This window comes from Manacus candei, unplaced genomic scaffold (assembly GCF_025592945.1).
Source record: "Manacus candei isolate 608988 ecotype Guabito, Panama unplaced genomic scaffold, ASM2559294v1 h1tg000019l, whole genome shotgun sequence".
NCBI lineage: Eukaryota > Metazoa > Chordata > Aves > Passeriformes > Pipridae > Manacus > Manacus candei.
Genome location: NW_026138067.1, coordinates 584,190 through 605,619, shown reverse-complemented (window position 1 = coordinate 605,619; position 21,430 = coordinate 584,190). Strand labels below are relative to the sequence as shown.

Genomic DNA, 21,430 nt, shown 5'->3' with positions numbered 1-21,430 from the left:
AGCAAAGGCTTATAAATTAGAGGTATAATAGACAGGCTTTGAAGCCTTTGAATATATAGGAAGATCCTATATTGTGTACACATATAAAAATATCTTTTTCATAATGGTCTACAGTGTGTACAGTAGTAACTTTCTCAAGTGTGTGAAATTCAGAAATTCAGAACAGCGGTGAGCCATGAAAATTTATTCTTAACCCATAGTAGTTTATTTAATAGTTTATTTAATTCTAAAAGGAGCAAAGCAGAAACACAGTTTCATTGAAAATTTTGCTTTTTAATTTTCCCAGTTCTGTATTATGAATTAAAATTTTAAAATGACAGCCTAAAGGGAAGATTCTGAAAGCTTCTAAGCAGAGAACTGGTGAACAAGTTGACAAGTTGCCAGGTGAGCACAAATGAAGGCTGGCAAATGAGTTTTCCAATAAAGAGTCTCAGCCTAGGAGCTTCCAGAAGTCATGAATAAATGACCTGTGGAGCTAAGAAGCCTGAAAAGATTGTTTAACATCTTTGGGATAGCCTTTATGGTCATTTTTTGATAGTACTTTAAATCTGCACATTTTGACATCTTTTTCTAGTTCTAGTTGTCTTTGAAAAGCTCTGTCTTACAGATTATGCACAAGCTGCCAGGACAGGTGTTACAGGTTCTCTCTTTATAAATAATCCCAGTTATTCAAGAAATGAAACTACCTTCCTTCCTTCCGCCCAAGGACAATAACATTGTACTTACTGCAGGCAGCCACCCAGAGTAGAAGCAGATTCCACATACTGCTTCAGGGCAAGATGGAATTCCTCAATTTTTTCTTCTATCACACACATTTGATTTTGAACGATCATTATGTGCTGATACAAAAACATTACAATATTACTGCCATATCATCCTCTGAATTCCTTGTACTTTAAACTCAGAAAAGTCATATCATGAAACGAAAAAACCATAAAGCATGAAAGCAAATCCACAGAAGTTCCTTTGAAGTTTGCAGTCCCCATTTTAGTGCTCTTGAGTGGAGAAGTAGAAATGCTCAAGTGTGGCTCTTATGTCTAGACAAGCTGAGGTACAGAATGGAAACACCCAAAATGAGTGTCCATCTCAGAGACAGTTGTCCTAATCCTGGATGAGAGAGTCTTTTCAGAAGAGTGCAAAGCAAATGCTGATCTTTGAAATATTCAGTAATAAAGACAGTGTGTTTCCTTGGGTGAATCTGTATGCAAACAGGTCTAAGGTCTGGGATAAGAGCAAACCCCCACAGTCTGCACTGGATATGTTGTTACTTTTACCTTTTAGAACCCTGACTCGCACCTGAGTGAGATGCCTAAGGCAGCCCATGTTAAGTGATCAATAGAGAGGGTTTTCTTTCCTCCACCTTTCTGAAAATGAACAATCCTTATAAACAAGACTGGAAACACTCAGCAGTACAGAAGACTATTTATCCTTTTAGCTATTTTAAATAGTTTACTTGTTGATTCATCTGTTGAAGCTTGACAACTTTACTAGTGGAATATTCAAAGCAACACAATGTGCTTCTTAATGAATACAACTTAATTTCTTGTACAGGTTTTTGACTAATTTCTGCCTTGATTATTAATACATCTATCTTATGAATTATAAGCAATCTGTCTAGCAATATTGTATGGTCTCATTTAAAAAAAATCTAATGCAACTCCTGTGATGAAATAATGATCCAATTTGATGGATCATCTCTCTTGGTTATTTTTTCATGTATATTTGATTTGCGTTGCATTAGGTTCAAAACTCTGAATTTAGGAATGCTAATCTATCAATCTTGGGACATAAACTTACTTAACAGTAAGTTTATTTCTGGTCATGATTTTGATTTTGTACATTGTAATATCGATTACTGCTTAGCACTAGATAGTCTCCCATCTTTCCTGTTAAGATTTCCTGTAGCAGTTTTGGGAGGGAGGGAGGCTGTACAACCATGATTTAAAGCATGCATGCAGCATTAGGTGATTTGAAGCAGAGAAGCTACCGCCCCATAAACACTGCTGCCAAATTTGTAAATGTTACTAATGACACCTTTTCCTCCTTATGCAAGTTAAGGTTTGGCTCCCTGTATCCTTTGAAAACAACGCAAAAATTAATGTAAAATTTTTCCTCATGTATTCCAAGTTTTGTTCTGTTGCCTCTTTCACAGTTAAATAAAATGGTTTCTTATCACTGGAAAAAGTGAGAGTAATGATTTTTACAGTTACTTTTTAACAAAAGAGACCAGATGAGATTGTTGTCTCAACAGCTAGCATTCATAATCACATGTGAAAATCGTTATCTTGAAAAGTACTTACAGATCTTGCATTTTCTTCTAAAACTTCCTCTTCAAATGGCTCAAGCTTTAGGTCCTTTTAGGCAGTTGAAAAGAAAATAGAAAATAGAAGAGTCAATACTACAGCCATATTCTGCTCTTACCTTTTTAACAAACTATTCCAATAGCTAGATTCTGTTTTATTTCAAGAAGTTATAACTAAATGCCTTCTTTATTAGCTGTAAGTCAAGCATAAATGTTGATCTGGTATACCTCAGTGATTAATCCAGGCTGGGCTGTTTTGTAAAGGTTTATCTCTAATGCTCAGCAGGTTTTTTTTTCATTCAACAAAGTAACAAAACCACTTGTTCACAAATGTATGGACTTAACTGAGAAAAGACATACATGCTCTCAAATTGTCCTGTGAACTATAGAGATGAGCAAGAATGGTAATTTGGAATGAACTATCAGTTACTATTATGCCATGATAAAACTTTACACAAAGGGAGATTCTCTGCGGGAGGTTTATAAAGGGTTGCAAGGGGCTGTTTTCTAGTGTCAAGAGATTTGTATGATGGTCCAGGTCGGGTTTCTGAACTGCTGCACTTGCTGTGAGCACAGGCTGGGCACCAGCAAACAGATGTGTCTGTGAGGCAGCAGCATGTTTGGCACACGGGCTGGATGTGCGCTTCATGAATCAGTGATTGACACAAACACCAACTACTAGTGCACACAAAATCATCCTTTACATGCTAGGCACATGCAGTACTTTCTAACTCAGGGCCATTACGATATTCTGAAAAATATCCGTATGCCTGAAAAAAAAAAGGAGACTGATTTCCAATCAGCAGCTGGAGAAAAAAGCACTCTTTGTTTGTGGTGCTTCACTTCTCACTGCACACAGTTCTTGTGCAGCAAAGAGAAAAAAATTTCTTATGCTCCCAGCCTGGGTGAGGATTGATTAACCTCAGATAGCAGGCATTCTGCCAGCACAGATGCTGTACTCGCTGAAAACCAACAAGAGATGTGCAGGTAGAATTCAAATGAACAGAGGACCTCCACCAGCAGCAGGTGGCAGATCAAGGCAGCAGTGAAATACTTAGAAACTACTGTGAACGTGGATAGAAAAGCATAAAATGTGTGTGTGGAGGGAAAAACACAGCTTTATTGTCAGTTCAAACACTTCAGGTAAAAAATCTGAAGGGAAAATGCATATTCCTGTAATTCTTCCATGCTTTCAGTGCCATTTTTTTCTAGGGAAACATGGCAAAAGAGAGGAAGGAATGATTCTGCAAACTTTCTCTAAAGGTATCAAGAAAAGAATTCTTTTTTGGTTTTCGGTGTATGTAAATTTAGAACTCGAGTAAAAATAGGCAGCTTACAAGACTGATTCATGGTCAAATTCACTTTTGACAGAAGGCAGCAGAAGACTTAGACAACACTGCATCAATCCTTCACCAAGTTGTTTTCCAATAGAAACCACTGACTGATAACTTGCTACCCCTCCAAAAAATAAAAATAATCCATAGCAGTTCTTCAGTAGTGTTATGTTATTAGACAGGGCATGACTACACAGATAGGATGTCTACAGAGCCAGCCCATATGACCTTGGAGCATGTGAGCACTGGCCCATAGTCCTCATCTGCGTGGAAAGAGTGCTTATGCACTGCGTGGCTTGACTTTGAGCACAAGTGAAGTAGCCCAGTGTGCATAACAGAGGCTCTGCCAGCTCGTTGCCAAGCAGCCTGGAAATAAAAACTCATGCAGCTCAAAGCTGGGGCTTTAAAATGACTCTGGAGTCCTATCTCACCCAACTGAGAAGTGGTGGCTTTTGAAATTGCCTTTTAGCATGATTCTGCAATCCTTTCCAATCTGTTTCAGGGCAAAGTCAAAAAGAGGGACTTTTAATAGCTGCTGAAAGACACCTCTCACAGTCAGACATGGCTGAGAGATACAAAGTCAAGCAGATGCCAAGTTAGGCAAAGGTTAGGGTCTACTGGGAAAGACTGTCTACTGGGAAAATTAGGCTTATCTAGTTGCTGTGTTTTAGTAATCAAGGTTTATATTGAAAAGGAGGTAATTATGGGAGTTCAATGCCCTGTCATTGTTTCCCTTTGCACTGAGATCCTTTTCAGACTGTCATTTAAACATGGCAGATTTGATATTTTTATAACATCCTTGTTGTAAGTTTATTCACCACAAAATGGTTGGCTGCTTTCTGTAATGTTTGCATTGCATTATTGCTGTAGGCCAGGTTTCTTTTTTTTTTCACATTCTTTTAGATGTTAGGTTTTCTTTTGGCATAGGTCTGTGTTGGGCTGGACAAGCTGTGGCGGGGCAGTGAGCTGCTGTTTCCAAACCAGAGATGGGAGTAAAGCCAGATGAAAAGTGAGATTTACCTTTCATGATGGACTTTGACATTTCAAAATCTAGTTTATATCTATTCAGGAAAAATCAAGTTGCCACTAAAACATCATTAACGTGGCAACTGCCATGTAATTGCCTTTCTCTTGCAGAAATGATCTCTGGGAGGAAGCAGTTGTATAGAGGCTCACAGGTAGGCTCTGGCCAGAGGCTTAATGGGCTGAGCTGCTGAGCATGACAACGAGCAGAGTGAGAAGCCTACAGGACTTAAGGACAGTACTTCAAGTAATGGCCAAATTTCACAGCTGGTTAAGGAGAAGTGATGAGCACAAAGTCTTGCAAGGCCAGCAATGCTGGGGCTGACCATATGCAGCTAATCAGTAATAAGACTGAGATAACTGAAATACCCAATACTGTTCCCAAACTGGGAGCAAAGGGCAAAAGTAGCTAGAGGTGTTTTTTTCATTTGGGAGGGAGCAATGGCAGAGAAAGGTCAGTATCCTTCTCTTGCTGAGCCCTGTGCCAAGTCACCACTATTTTTATTTTTTTGTTAAATCCCTTAACTATTTTCTGTGTGTGCAATTTGCTACTGAACTCAAGTTGGATGACTGGTTGAGGGAGAGGAGACACTTGTCTGCCAGGGCCCAAGGTCTGAGCCAGTGCCTGGGTAAGAGGTGCGGGTCCAGGCACAAATACTTTAAACCCATGATAATGCTCACGAGGCATCATCCCCATGATCATCCCTGATCAGCTGAAAAGAAAGAACAGGATCAGACTGTTTCATCTTCCTTCAAGTGCTGCTGTTCATGTTCATGTTCCTGCAAGTGCTGCCTGTGTGTGGGTGCTGGTGAAGACACCTGTGCCAACGTCTTTGGAGTACATGCACAGTCTCATTGCTGGTGAGCACTGACCTGTGGGTAGAAGCTACATCAGCTGCACAGGGAATGGAGCTACTCCTGAGTCTGAGAGCACTCGGTCTAAAACCTCACCTCCAGTGGACCAGGAGGAAGAAACCCCATGGTCCCAAAATCCACTGAATTCAGCCACTCCCAAAAAAAAGAAGTCATCACACACAGATAAAAAAAAACTTTTGTACACCAGGGTAGCAAGTAAATCTGAATAATAATTAAAAATAATAGATACTTTCTGTATGGATAGACGTGGCTCAGGATTTTACAAGCCCCCGGATTGTAAATGCTGGCATTGTTGGATCAGATGGGTCATTTTCAGACTCCTGGAGGGGTCTGATTTGATGTGGGAACCACAGATGGTTTCTGGGCTCTGGGGCCTCTGCAGCCAGCTCCCAGGTGGGATTGCATCAGCTTTTGGTTGAACTTTACTTATTAGGAAAGTGTTTTAAGCTTTATGCATGAGTATTCTCTGATGGAAAAGGAGGAAATAAAATGTTCTGTCGTGCTTTCATGGGAAAGTTTGGAGAGGAAAAGAAAAATATCATATTCTAAAACCAGAGGCTTATACCATGTTCCCCAAAACAAGCATAACTAAATACAGTAACATTCTCCAGGCATATTGTAATGCAACTTTTCAGATCTTTATGAAAAGTTGAATCTGTGGTGATAGGAAGGGGAAAGGGGAGCATGGAAAAACTATGGCATGCTGTCATGCAATAGGAAAGAAGAAGGTGGAAGAAAAATGTAGGCATTTAATGAGTGTTAACTCTCTTAGGTGGTGTTGAAGTTTCACTCATTGTTGATTGGAAAGACTGCAACTGGGGCACTGAAAACATTTGTGTTTTCAAAAGGGTTGCTTTACTGAAAGTGAGAGAACAAACAGGTGGAAAAAAACACACACCTTCTTTTCCAGTCTATCAATTAGCTTCTGGAGTCTGTTTATCTGGGTCATCCACTGGCTGTCTTCCTCAATCCAACCTTCGGACAAGATAAATAATGAACATTTAAAAAATGTTACTAAAGTGCTGGAACATAGTGTATTCCTGTATTTTATTTAAAAAAAAAAAAAAAAAGCTTAGCTGCATTTTCTTTTTCTTCTCAAAAATTATGCTCCAACTAGTTCAATGTTCATTTAGGTAAAACTAAAGGAAAGCATGATTTTGACTCTATGAATGATTTTTGTTCTTTTTAAGATACAGTAGAAAACCACTATGGAATTAAAACTACATTCTAGATTAATGCTAGTGCTTTGGAAATTGTGCTGGTACCTGAAGAAAACTCTCCATCTCTACTGCAATTATATTCCTGCCTGTATAATGACCTGATCGTAGAATCATAGAATGGTTTGTGTTGGAAGGGACCTTAAAGATCATCTAGTTCCAACCCCCCTGCCATGGGCAGGGACACCTGCCACCAGATCAGGTTGCTCAGGGCCACATCCAACCTGATGTGATGTCATATATCAAGGGTGAAGCTAGAAGACGATGTTCTACAAAGGCACAAGCATCTGGGCTATGAAGATGGTAAAGGGCCTAGAGGGGGAGACCTACAAGGGAGCAGCTGAGGTCGCTTGGCTTGTGCAGCCCACAGAAGAGGAGACTGAGGGGGGACCTCAGAGCAGTCTGCAGCTTCCTTATGAGGGGAAAAGTAGGAGCAGGCACTGATCTCTCTGGTGACAAGTAACAGGACCAGAGGAAATGGTCCTATGAGGAGAGGCTGAGGGAGCTGGGGTTGTTTAGCCTGGAGAAGAGGAGGCTCAGGGGAGACCTCATCACTCTCTACAACTACCTGAAAGGAGGCAGTAGCCAGGTGGGGGTTGGTCTCTTCTCCCAGGCAACTATCAGTAAGACAAGAGGGCATGGTATTAAGCTGTACCAGGAGAGATTTAGGCTGGATATTAGGAAGAAATTCTTTCCAGAGAGGGTAATCAGGCATTGGAATGGGCTGCCCAGGGTGGATTCTCCATCCCTGAAGGTTTTTAAGATGAGACTGGATGTGGCATTTAATGCCATGGTCTAGTAACCACGGTGGTGTTGGATCAAGGGTTGGTCTTGATGATCTTGAAGGTCCTTTCCAACCCATCTGATTCTATGATTCCATGAAATGGCATCAAGCTGTGTTAGGGGAGGTTTAGGTTGGATATGAGGAAAAAATTCTTTACCCAGGGGGTGGTTAGTCACAGGAACAGGCTCCTTAGGGAAGTGGTCACAGCACCAACCTGTGCTGCTCTAAGTTCAAGAAGCCCTTTGACAACACTCTCAGGTACAGATTCTTTGGGCTATCCTGTTCAGGGCCAGGAGTTGGATTTCAATGATCCTTGTGGGCCCTTTCCAACTCAGGATTGTCTATGATTCTGTAATTCTGTGAGTCTCTCTGAAGTCTCTGGAAAATTTTGCTTTGCTAAAATCTCATGAAAATTGTCTACTAGATGGAAGGGATAATACTCAAGAAAACAAATATGTGCATTATTAAAGCAGTTCCTGACATCACTCACAGTGTAAATGTCTACATAAGTGGTTACTCTAAGGAGAGAGGCAGGTTATTTATCAGAAACTGAAGAATTTTCAATACATGCTCTTGTTATGCACATTCATTAACCTGCTTATTTTCCAGCTGAGAGTTTTTGTGGCTCTTGAATATGTTTTGACTAGAGAAATCCTAATGCTGAGAACATACCACAGCTGTGGTCTGTAGAGGCAGCAGAGTGCAGCTTTACCTGAACAAGTACATAGTCTAAAGAAATGCTGGCTTGAGCACTGAATGCAAATACACACCTACAGTGTTCTGTGCATGTGAGCAGAAGGCAGTAAGGAGGAAGATCAAGTGCCAAGACGAACACAAATCTTGTGCAGGAAAGTAGACAGCTATTAGCTATTAGTAAAACTGTGGGGAAAGATGTTAGCTCTTTAAAATTACATCAATACAGTAAGGTGATTTGGTAAAGCTTGCATGTGTTTGGGTTCCTTCTGAACTCTGTGAATTAGCAATGCTGCAACAAGGCTATGTGACCTTCCTTGTTATGAACAACAGTAACTCACAACAAAAGACCAAACATCATCCTGTATCACTGAGCCAAAAGAACAACATTATTTGGTGAGTGGCACAAAGTGAGTCAGGAATGTGAGTGACAGAAAGGTCTTCAGAAGAGGGTTAAAAAGGAAGAGGTAAGCATGTGGCTGCAAACATTGAGATCTGCATGACTGGTCAAGAAGTGAGCCTGTTCCATCACATATTTTGTTGTTTCAGTGATCTTCATGCCTTGATTTTGGCATCACTAAGCATGGAGACACCTTCACTGCAGCCTCATGCTTAATGTCACTGCTTCCAAAGAATCCCATTAACCAAAGTGCACTATCACATTTTCTAAAGGAGAAATGCTGATTCAGATTTTTTTGGTGTCATCTGAAATGAAATATTATTTTCTTTCACATTTTATATTTTCCCTTTCTGTTTCTTATTTGTTCCTCTCAGCTGGGATGTAAGATATGGCAGAAAACTTGGTTCCTTATAATTTACAGCCTTCACCTTTTCATTCAATTCTGCAGGCTACAAATATTACCTAAAAATGTTTAATCAATCCAAAGTCCCCAAACAATATCACAATTCAGCCCATAATTATATATTTATTTTTATCAGTTCACATCTATGTATATATAGTCATTTTCCTCATGGTTTGAGTTAATACCTTCTATATTAAATTGAAATTGTCTTCTGTCAGTAAAGTATCTGAGTTAGTTAGGTGTCTAAATTAAATTTTTGAGAGAAAGATATGTGTATATTTTTCTGTATATGTATGTATGCCCATGTTTTAAGTATCTTGAAAATGTGAAATACATACCTGTGCTAGAATGAGGGTTATTTGATGACAAACTGTTGTTCTTCTGAAGCCTTCGAGCCGAGCGTTTCCCTGGCCATTGGACTGAGAGCACTTCTGGTTTTGTTGGATCTTTTCTGCACAGAAACACAGGAGACTTCTTAAGATAAAATTTGTGGGAGAGCTCTCCTCTCTCTGTTTTTAAAAAATGTGCTTCTGCGTTCCCTTTTCAATTAAAAGAAAAGAAATACCTATTGAGACCACTGGACTATTTTCCAGATTTTCACTATTACTGATTAGTTGTGGTTATGTCATTAAAGAAGTTAAAAAAAAAAAAGAAAAAAGGAGGGTTAAGCTGGCATAAACTGTAGATCTTTTAGGGATAGAAATCTCAAGGTCAGTGTCTGTCTGTAATGTGGCTCTGACCTGACCTAAGAAATCATTCACTCAGTTTCTTCATTCACAGGAGTTTTGTAGCATCGCTGCAGAGGAACTTCACAATACCATCTAAAAATGAGATAGGAACTTTAAAAATTGACCCCTACAGCTTAAATATTAAAAAGATAATCAGCAACCTGTATCTGTTAATAAGGAAGGAAAACTGATGAGAATTAGCTGATATTGGATGCAGGACTGATACACTTCTGGGACCAGTAGTGAAACATAGCAGATACAGAAATGATTTATGTTTTTACTGTGATGACAGAGTCATTGAAGCTTGATATTTTGTGTGAGGACTAAAGGCTGTCTTTATGTGGTTCTTCATCATCCAGCTGGCATGCAATGAAGGACCAGGACTATGGTTAATTTTGAACAGTTAGTTAGATGAGTGGTTGCAAAGAGTATTAGACAGTAGCCTAAACAGTTCAGTAAATAATTCTCATGCCACTGTTTTGGAAAGATATCTGGTCTCCTGAAGCACAGAATAAAGGCTCACTAAAAGTTCACACACTGTGTTAAGGAGATGTTTTAGGATGGTGTTTTCTGCAGCATCAAATCCCTTCACAGTAAGTCAAATTGCAGCAATTCCCCACTGTGAGCACTCTGAAATTAGTTTAGGAGTGTCTTAATGGGATTCTGATTCAACCAGTTTGCCCCTGAGTTTTGTTAAACATAACTGAAGATGATTTTACATGTGGACTGGGGCATCTGCACTAAGAACTAACTAGTTTTCTCCAGAATAGCTGTAGTTAAAGTGCTGAGTTTGCCTGGCTTTTTACTACCTTGGAAAATGGGAAAGATGGTATTTGGTTTAAGTGTGTCACACCTCTTTTTTTTTTTCTTTGCCACAAATGAAATTCAGCATTCCAGAGAATATTTCTGAACAACTGTACTGATAAAACTGGAGAAAAAAGTCTCCACAATGCCCTACTAGACAGTCAATTTGGTCAAGAAAACTCACTGCAAAAGGGATGTTCATGTCACCCAGTTCCAAGCACCCAACTGGGTAGTTTGAGTTACTCAGATGGTCTTTCTAAACTGTATTTCCAGAGAGGCTGTCCTAAAGGGCAAGTCAGAGAAATCAGTGATTACTTCAGAAGATGTAAGGGCACCTAAGTTAGGCTCTAGCTCTGAACTGGCCATTCAAGATTTCTTTCTCTCCTATCAGTTGCTGCGGAACCTGGAAATATGTATGCATGAACAGAGAGATATATAGATACTGTTCGTGCTTGGTGCATCCTCAGACTTCCAAAAACTGTTTGATTTCTACGGTCAAGCTGCTGGCACAAAACCCCAGGGTATTATTCATGTACTTTAGAGATCTCAAACCCAACAGCAAAACAAGCAGATGACATTTCCAAAAGAAAGGTCTTAAGATCTTCGTCTGCAAAACAAAACAGTTCATATTTTGCTTTCTTTATCATCTTTAACAATAGCATACTGAGGGGGAAAAATCCATAAAAAACTCCTCTTAGTGGGTTCCTATATGGAATAAAAAGTGTAACCTTGTTTCTCCTGTTATTCCCTACATCAGATTGCTGGGTGAGATGTAAAATAGAAGGTTCACAGTGACCCCACTCCTCACCCCTTCATTGCAGCTGAAGAGAAAGTTTGCTCACCTCTCCTGCCGGGTCTGCTCCTCCGTGGTTTCCATGGCACACTCCAGGGAGCCCTGCAGGGACTGAAGCTGGTTCAGTGTCTCCTTCAAGAGAAAGCGAGTCACAAACTGCTCCAAATTAGAAGCCTCCTGATAGTCCTAAAAATTACATAGGGAAAAAAATAAAGGTAAGGCTTTGCCTACTAGGTTAGAAATACACAAGGGAAGGTTCAGACTTCATTCAGAAAGGAAGCAGGTTGGATGTTTTCACAGTTGTATGTGCAAACCACATAATCAGCCTTTATGTTTCTGGACAAAAAAACCTCTGAATTTTCAGGTATAGACACAAATGCCAGCCATGCTGAGAGAGGCCCAGATACACAGTGGCACAGCATAGTTTTTACTCAAAAAATCCCTTTTCCTTACATGTCTTAACTCCAGTTGGTGGCAGCACCACATTACTTCTTAAGTGTGGTAAAGTCAAAATAAGACTGACAACTGCAGAATTGAATTTAAAGTTTTTATTCAGATCCACTTTTCTGAAAATTGTTTATCAAGCCCCACTGGCCTGTCTCTGACAGTAATTATGGGAATAGTCTCTGAGCAAGGCACATGCTTAGTGATACTCCCTTGAAAAACTCCTCCTTCAGCTGGCTGAAGGACCGATGGTGCAAGAGAGGTTGCCTTCTGAATTTAAGAGTCTTTGACTGATTTTTATTTCTTTAATTTGTTTAATTATTTTTGAAACCATATATATATATATATTTTACAATTACATGAAATGCATCTAAATGTTATTTGAGCTAAAGTTATTAGAAAAGTTTGCACCTATACGTAGCAGTCTGTAGTGGTTCTTTGTGTAATGACATTTCCAATATACTGTATGTATTCAAAAATATTTATGCTTTTTTGGTGTAGATAATTTCAGAAATAAATTCTTACCCCTGCTTTCTCCCTGGCCCAATAAATCATATGCCATGGATGGGGTCAAATTTAATGTTTCTGGCAAGCCTAGATCTGCAAAAACCCGCTGTGGTCTCTTCCAACTGTATCCATTCTGTGATTCTGTAGTTCTGCAGTAGCACATAGGTAATGCTGTGTGAGGGAGGTCACCTTTACAATAATATAAACACTCTCTTGTTTTCTCATTAGTAAGTGTAATAGAGAGGATAGAACAGACCCCTAGAGCCTCTGTTTACTGTGTTGAACTCACATTAGGAACAGAGAAAGAAAACAGATTTCCATCTCTTAAACTCTGAATGAATTTATTGGCTCCCCACTCAGCTGATCTTGAAAACCTTTGGGTACAATTCCACCTAAAACAATTTCATAAAATATGAGATACCTTAAATGAAAGATTTCTTTAGTCACGACATCCAAAGAGATGCTTTAAAGAAGACGTCATTTCAGTGGTGTTGCCTCCTACTCTGAGAACCCATTTGAGTAGTTTTGGCAATGCATATGGGTATTTTTAAGCTCTTCCATGTTCTTCCCAATATGAATGACAGCTGAAATGCTTTTTTGATTTTTAGACTTCTCTTAGAATTTTTGCATGCATGTGTTTGCAATCAGAACACAAATAAGATGTTTTGAAATTTAAATGTAAAATTGAAGACTGACAGATAATAGCTTTAAAACCATTTTGCTTTCAATTGAGAGTGATCTATTCACAATATATGTTATTAAGTTAGTTCTTGCTGGAAGATTTCTGCTGCAGAAATCTCAGGTGTTAAACCACTCATGAATCATCAGAAGTTACTTATGTAGCCAGAAGCTTTGTGGTCTTCTATATTTACTTCTTCTGTCTTCAGATTAATCAGGTGTGAGTCACTCTCCAACAATAATTTTTCATTTATACATTTTTAAAATAGATACTCATGAGAGATTGTCTGTCTACCTCAGTGAATACCTGAGACTCACACCGGTCTATAAATAATGTTTATGACAACCTTTTTACGATTACTAAACCTTTTTTATGCAATAGGAAAGCTGATTTTTTGTTCTTCTTATAAATTTCCTTCATTGGTTCTCTGGCATGTTAGAACAACATGTGTGAATTTGTGTAGCATGGACAGCTAAATAAAACCCTGCAGTAGAAATACAGGGTATGATTTAGTTTTCTTCAGCTTTTGCCAGTGCTTTTGGAAATAAATGAACAAAACATGACAGAACTGACAATTTTTCTAAGTTTTTTGATTGTTTGAAGTGTTTGAAGTTTGAAGTGTTTTAAAATTCTGGGCATCCAAAAAGTAAATGCTGCAGATACCTCCATATTGTTTTCCGCTCGTGGTCATGATAAATCTGATACTGGCATGCTGAATTACAACTTAAAATGTACACCTTTGTTCTGTTCCCTACACTTCTCTTGCAGTTGTCTGAGAACAAATACCATGTCTGTGGTGCTCCTGTTGGCTCTGAAGCCACACTGACTTTCAGGTAGAATTCCTTCTTCTATAGTGGGTATTAGTCTGTTCAAGAGTATTCCTGCCAGGATTTTGCCAGCAATGGAGAGCAGAGTAATACCACAGTAATTTGAACAGTCTGATTTAACTCCTTTCTTCTTATACAAAGTGATGATGACTGCATCACAGAGGTCTGATGGTAGTTCGCCTAGTTCCCAACAGCCCACCACAAACTCGTGAAATTTAGCATGGAGTGCTTGGCCCTCATGCTTTCCGACTTCAGGTGGAATTCCATCAACCCCAGCTGCTTTGCCAATTTTCACCTGCTGTACAGCCTTAGGAGTTTCTCCCAGAGTAGGGGCATATCCAATTCATACTTTACCAGTTGTTGTGTGATGGACTGAATTGCTGAGTTTTGAACTACACAGCTAGTACTGAAAAAAGTCTGAAAGTGTTCAGACCATCGATTCAAGATGGAGGTTTTATCTGTTTCACCACTCTACTTCCTACAGAAAAGTACTTTATTTTGTATTTTACTAAAGGCACACTGATATAACATTTCTGTAGAAGAAAGAAAATGTTAATTTTGAATTTAAAAAAAAAAAGTGTATAATTTTATTAAGTGCATATCAATTTATTAAGTGTATATTATGGTAGAATCAGCTTAACTGTCATGCTCAGCATTTGTATTGTCAGTGTATCGTGTCACAAATTAATAAGGAGACCCACAGATGGTGTCTGTACATAAACTAGAAAAATGGCCTGGTTCTTGAATTTTATCAGCTGTAAAGTACTGTTCATTAGCATATACATTATACTGCACCACACTTTGGGCAGTCCAGATGAAATAAATCTGCGTTAACATATTGTTCTGGTTGTTAGTTTTACTGACTGTGAATGAATGAGGGTAATTTTCCACATCTTCCTCATCAAGAGGCAACTGTGACCTTTGTGAGCAGCAAAGATTTGAATTTCCATTAGTGCCACTGAAAATACACATAATTAGTGATTTCCCAGTGGAAAAGGTCACTGTAGTCTTTAAAAGTGGCTTATGGCTATCTTAAAAAAGTGCTTGAGAGGTTGTCCATTTACAGCAGCAGAGGAGGCTGGGCTTAGGTATCTCCTAGGGCACTCCACATCTCAGGGTTACAACAAGAGGCTCAGCAACACTCTTGATCCTTTTGATCTCTGGTGCCAACCCCAGTCCTCATCCCTGGGGTGACCTGACACCACGCAGATCCACTTATCAGAAGAGCAGCTCCTTGAGACGGAGAAGAAGGGAAATACCGGGCAAGCAAACTAAATTTGAGTGGGACAAAAAATAACCCTGCAATTTCTCAGAAGGCGTGGCAGGTTTGACAAGAGTTTCCATAGGGCTCCATCTTAGGGCTGGTTCTTTTCAACATTTTCATAAATTACTTGGACACAGGACTTGAAGGTATACTGAGTAAGTTTGTCAACTATACTAAACTGGGAGGAGCTGTTGACTCCCTCAAAGGCAGGAAGGCCCCACGGAGAGACCTTGCCAAATTAGAGGGCTGGGCAATCACCAACCATATGAAGTTCAACAAGGCAAAGCACAGGATTCTGCACCCAGCACAAGACAACCCTGGTTGTGTGTATAGACCGGGGAATGACAGGCTGGAAGGTAGAGCTTCAGAAAGGGACCCGGGGGTCCTGGTTGATGGCAAGGTGAATGAGTCAGCAGTGCAGCTGACTGGCACCCAGGAGGGCCAACCGTGTCCTGGGGGGCATCAGGCAAAGCATCACCAGCAGGTTGAGGGAGGGGATTGTCCCCACTCTGCTCTGCACTGGTGCAGCTTCACCTTGAATATTGTGGCAGTTTTGGGCACCACAATATAAGAAAGATATTAAGCTGTCAGAGAGCGTCCAAAGGAGGGCAACGAAGATGGTGAAGGGCCTCGAGGGGAAGCCATATGAGTAGCACTTGGTCTGTTCAGCCTGGAGAAGAGGAGACTGAGGGGAGACCTCACTGTAGTCTACAACTTCCTCATGAGGGGAAGAGGAGGGACAACCACTGATCTCTTCTCTGTGGTGACCAGTGACAGGACTCGAGGGAACAGCATCAAGCTGTGTCAGGAAAGGTTTAGTCTGAGTATTACAAAGAGGTTCTTCACCCAGAGGGTGGTTGGGCACTGGAACAGGCTTCCCAGGGAAGTCACAAGCACCAAGCCTGACAGAATTCAAGAAGCATTTGGACAATACTCTTGGTCACATGGTGTCACTCTTGGGGCCATCCTGTGCAGGACCAGGTGTTGGAATTTGATGACCCTGTTAGGTCCCTTCCAACTCAGGGAATATATCCCTTCCAATATTCTACGATTCTATGATTCTACAAACTTAGTGGGAAAGGATGTCTGGCTGTGACGTTGTCCAACCCCACGTTCAGAGCAGGGCCAACTTTGAAGGTAGTTCGAGCTGTCTGGGGATGTGTTCAGCTGAGTTTGCAACTCCTCCAAGGGTGGAGATGACACCATCTCTCTGATCTGCTTTTTCACTCTCTTTGTGCATATTTTCTGTATGTCCATTCAGCATTTTTCTTTCTGCAAGATGTAGCTGTTGCCTCTTGTGCTTTTGCTATGCACCCCTGAAAAAGACAGAGGTGTTCTTTTGTCTTCTCTATAACTCTTTAGATTAGATTTAACTCTTTAGAATTATATCTTCTCTCTGCCTCTTCTCCCAGCTGAACAAACCCTTTACTGTTTGTTATGTTCCTGTTTTGGTATATAATAACTTATCTATTAACATTACTTATAATACTAATTTCTTACTATTATACTACTTAGCAATTTGCTGTTGCTTATTTTATATTTCATATCAAAATAATTTCATAAAAAATATTTAGGCTTATCTTTTCAGAAAATACCCTCAACTGAAAAATAGTTATTATTGAATAAAATTCAGTGGGGAATAATCCATTTAAATTTCCCTTTATCATGGAATTTCTCTTGCCCTGTGTGTTTAGAGCCTAAAGTACTGGGACAATGCCCTGGGTTACAGCTTAATATTGAAGATATAAAATTAGTCAAAATGACTGTACTAAGATAAAAAAAAACAAAATTTTTTCATTTCAATCCCTAAGATCTAATTATTCACACTGTAGGAAGAAATCAGAACTGAGTCAGAATCAAATCATAATTTCACCAGAAGCCATATCCAGAGATGCTCAGTGTGGTGACTTCACACAAATGCAACCTTTACATCATCCTCATTGTAAAAGTGATCAGAGGCATAACATGCCAAATTATTGGATTCAACTTTGAGTATGGCACTTTACAAGTTTATCCAAGTATTATATTTGGCATAAACTACGTGTTTAAATTCTGCCTATAGAATTGGAACAGTGACAATCTCTTGCAGTGCTGACTTAACAGCAATGAAATAAAATAGGCAGCCATGGCTGATTAGAGAGAATATTGACACACATTTATAATAATGTCCATCAGGACAGTCTATCACTCTCCTTTATTGGGATTATTGAAGGAGTAATATACTCTTATTGCAATATTTACAAAATTCATGCACAGATAAAAAGTAGCTCCTATTTAACTGCTATTAGGTGCGTCAGATAGCTTAGAGACAAGAAACTGTTTTGGCTGTGTTTGATGTTATCAGGTAGCAGTAATCAATGTAACAACATTGCTCCAGGGAGAAGGTTGTAAGGATACGTAGGAAACATCAAAGCTGTTGGTGTTTTTGATAGGTATCAATAAGAGAATGGCTAGGTTAAATGTTTACTTTTCTCCTGTGAAGTAATTTATATACACTTTTATGTTTAGAGGTATGAATATTAAATTAATTAAGGAATTTTTGGGTTTTGTTTTATCATTAAGTGCTGACTATTTAACACATCTTCTCTGCTACCGGCAAAAATTCAAGCATTCCTTCTGATCCAGTAGGTATAAGACTTCCACAAAAAAAGATCAAAGAAGTTCCCAAGAGTTTTCATTACTTTGATAAGGAGCTAGGAGAAGAGGAAAGGCATGAATCTTTGGAATATCCTTGCATGACTGCTCAGAATTAATTGCCTGCAGCTTTTTGAATTTATCTTACTTGACTTGCACTAATAGTCACAATCTTAAAAATATTTTTTTTTAATAGAAACTCCAATGAAATAAAATTCCAAAATGTATTTTAATAATGTCCCTAGATAAAAATAGCTGTTTATTCACAGAGTCCTCTCCACCTTGTAGAAGGATCCAACTGATAATATATTTAGGTCTATCACCAGCATTCTGCTCTTCAGCTGAGAAACAATCAAGTCAGTTTACTGATGGGAACAGGCTTCCCAGGGAAGTGGTTGAATCGCCATCCCTGGAGGTATTAAAAAAGCATATAGATGTGGCACTTAGGGACATGGTTTAGTAGTGGGTCTGGCAGTGTCACATTAACGGTTGGACTTGATGAACTTAAGGATCTTTTCCAACCTTAATGATTCTAAACCATAATGATTCTATGATTCTATGATTTTAGATTGACACTGACCTGAAAAAAAACATTAATGATAAACCCAAAGGAACAAATGAACTGGATTCAAAGCCAATGCATAAAAAAATTAATAATCAGGATAAAATGATCAATACCTGCCTTATGTTATTCTTATGCAGCAGCTATTCCATTACATTCATTCTGTGTAAAAATGCAATTTCAAGGAAAACAAGACTGGATTCTTTGAAAAATGTTAATAAATCCTAATCATATACAAAAATGGGTCCTAGCCGATATAACAGTTTTTGTGAAAACAAAAAAACAATTTGAAACTTCACTTTTCCTTCAGCAGAATGCTAGTTGTGGAACACTATTGTCAACACATGCTTATCGAGCTTTTTTTCCACTTAATTTGTTTTGCTATATAATTTACATAAATGCACTTGTTACTGAAATATGCAATTAAAAAAAATCTAGGTATTCTGGTTTATGATAAAACCCTCCAGAGTGCAGTAATTTGCATAATTACCATAAATGTACCATCAGTAACTAAATTGCAAGTCCCTGCGTTACTCTCTCAGCTCCTATAATCTTCTCTTTTACCAAATCTGGTTCCTATTTTTAGACTATTCAAGAAATTTTCAAGGCTACAGTGACTTTGCTTAGCTTTGGGGTTTTCTGAGCAAAGCAGAAAAATTACTGATTTCATAGAAGCAGGTAATTAGACATGCTGTGTCGGTCACTGAATCCAGCATTTTGCTGTTGCACACAATGCACATCCCTTTCTATTTTTTTGCAAGCAACATGTAAAAAGCAGTTAGGTTTTTTTGCTCCCAAAAAACTTGGAAGGCTATTCGAGAACTTGATTGCTCCACTGAAGAAGAACTGTTTTTAATTTCCATCCTAAACTTAATATGTTTATTTTTTGCATATATAAATGATGGGTATAAACTGGTCTTGATTAAACCAGTCTTGATTACTGCTGCTTAAAATGGTGTTTGCTAGTTCACCGAGTCTGGTCCCCTGCTCTGACAGACGGATCATTCCGTGTCTTTCATAAAACAGTTGCAAGGGTGGCAAGAAAATCTCTCCAAAGCAAAGAATGTGAGACTTTATGGAGTCTGAAAAGGAGAAAGTCTGCAGTGTTCTGTCCCTCTACATTCTCTGCCATTCCTTTCCATGGAAGTCTGCATTGCTTTTGTCTCTAAAAGAAGAACTGTACCAGTATTTTCAGGAGTAGTATGCACTCAGAGGTCATCACTTTGAAAAAGTGTATGTTAGCTGTTCTGGGCAAAGCACCTTCTAGTTTTCATCTGTGGAAGAAAGCTAAATGTTTTCCATTGCCTATACAAAAATTCTGGCAAGTCCATCTGGGAGGTTGCTGTTGCATTATAGTTGTTGGCTTTGTGCTTAAGATATAGGGTTGTCTCAGGTCAAGCTACACTCTCGCTCACTGGACCAAAGTTTCATCTTATAAGCATTGTTAACTATAAAAGCTAGTTCTGGTTTGCCTTTTTTTTTTTTTTTTTTTTTTAAAGAATCTGTATCACTATGTCCTTTTGAAATGGAACTATATGATCTAATGAATATAACTAATAGAATCTAAGTAGCAGCTTAGATACAAAGCTTTTTCTTACTTGAGATTGGATCACTTTTACAAGAGGTATGGTGGTCTTAAGTCAATTTTGAGACAGCTCATAGGCCTCTGTGAGAGCTATACAGGCACTGCACTTGCAAGGAAAAAGAAACAGTTGCATGAGCTCTTAATGCCACCCTCCCAAGGAAGCATCTCTGCCAGGTTCAGTTACTCCCAGTGATTCCCAATTCCCACTACTTTGCCATTGTGCCAATGCAAAGAGTCTGAATTCCATTTGTTACTCCAGTAAGTTAAGACCTGGTACTCTATGTCAGCACCATTTTCAGCTCCATGACAGACTAATGGGTGAGGTGAGGCTCAAGCCAACAATCACTATCACAGAGCAGGAAGCGTGTCCCATCCCGAAATAACCCTGGCATGGTCACTTGGCCACCAGCCAGTTGTGGTTGGACTTTCACAACAGTGCAGAATAAACTGCCCTCAGGAGCAGTGGGTTTAAAATCACCTAAAATGGTTCCTGCTTCCCTGCAAGCTTCTGCTGTCAGCCTTCCTTGTGAAGGTGCCAGTGACAGCACCAGTGGGGATTCATGGTGTCATGGTTTGAATCTTGTTTTCCCCCAGAGGCTAGAAAAGTGGTAGACCCCAAGGGGAAGTTTTGGAGTTCTGTCCAATGGGCGCTCCTGCAAAAATGTCAACATCCCACAAGCTCACCGGAAAAGAAGGGTTGTAGTTTGGTTGTTGAGGAGACGTAGCCATGTTGTAGAGCCACGAGGAAGGGGCTCTGAGCCCCTTGGGCCCTCTGGGCCCTCCCAGCCCCTGGCTGGGGGGGGCTGCAGGGACCTGGAACAGCATAAAGCTGGGAGATGTTTTCTCCATGGGCGCAGAGCAGCAGCCGGCTCTGACCAGAGAAACGGTGGCAGAGAGCCAGAGCAGATAACACCTGAACTGAAGGAGCAGCAGAAACAACATACAGAACCGCAAAGAGAAGACTCCTGGAAAGAGAGCCGAGGAGAAAGAGAGCCAGCAGGCTGAGAGACAGAGTTCTGGGGGTAAGACTGTACCAGATCCCCTAAAACTCCCTTGAGACCCCTCTTGGAGAAGAGGGACATGGACTCCTATTTAGGAGAAGAGTTTTAGACATGCAGCACCAGAGAGAGAGAGGAGCTGAGAAGCTCAGAGCGTCCTGGAGTTGGACCGGGACGGCCAGAGGAATGCGGGGGAAGTTGACCTTGGCTCCCCCCCCCGCCTTGCACTGCTGCCACGGTGGCAGCCTGAGAGACAGGGCACAGAGGCCCTGCAAGGAGCTGAGTCCCCTGGAGATACCAGACCGTCACGAAGACCCCCCTGTGTCTTCGTGATATGACGTGGTGAAACGACCTTGTCTGGGGTTACGAAGCCCACAGAAGACCCCTCGGTTGGAGGCGATGGGGCCGAGAGAGAGGCTTGAATACCTCCCTCGTGGATGCTGGCAGAAATCCAGCTATCAGCTGTTGCATGTGGAGAAGACAGACAGACTGCTGCCTCAGAAGATGCTGCTGTTCAAAGACTGAAAGGGATCTGCCCTTCTTTCCCTCCTGGACTTTTATTTGGAGGGGAGA

The 21,430-nt window shown here is 40.0% G+C and overlaps 1 protein-coding gene across 2 annotated transcripts in view; it reads right to left on the bottom strand.

Annotated features, from left to right (window-relative positions):
• Window positions 1–21,430, bottom strand: part of NECAB1 (N-terminal EF-hand calcium binding protein 1) — a 59,425-nt gene that overhangs the window by 6,147 nt on the left and 31,848 nt on the right. For both annotated transcript variants that reach the window (XM_051785382.1, XM_051785383.1), the window contains 5 exons: window positions 11,407–11,543; window positions 9,371–9,483; window positions 6,434–6,510; window positions 2,301–2,354; window positions 727–839 (listed from right to left, as the gene is read on the bottom strand). In XM_051785382.1, the coding sequence (XP_051641342.1) occupies window positions 727–839; window positions 2,301–2,354; window positions 6,434–6,510; window positions 9,371–9,483; window positions 11,407–11,543 (494 nt within the window). The remainder of the gene's footprint in view (window positions 1–726; window positions 840–2,300; window positions 2,355–6,433; window positions 6,511–9,370; window positions 9,484–11,406; window positions 11,544–21,430) is intronic.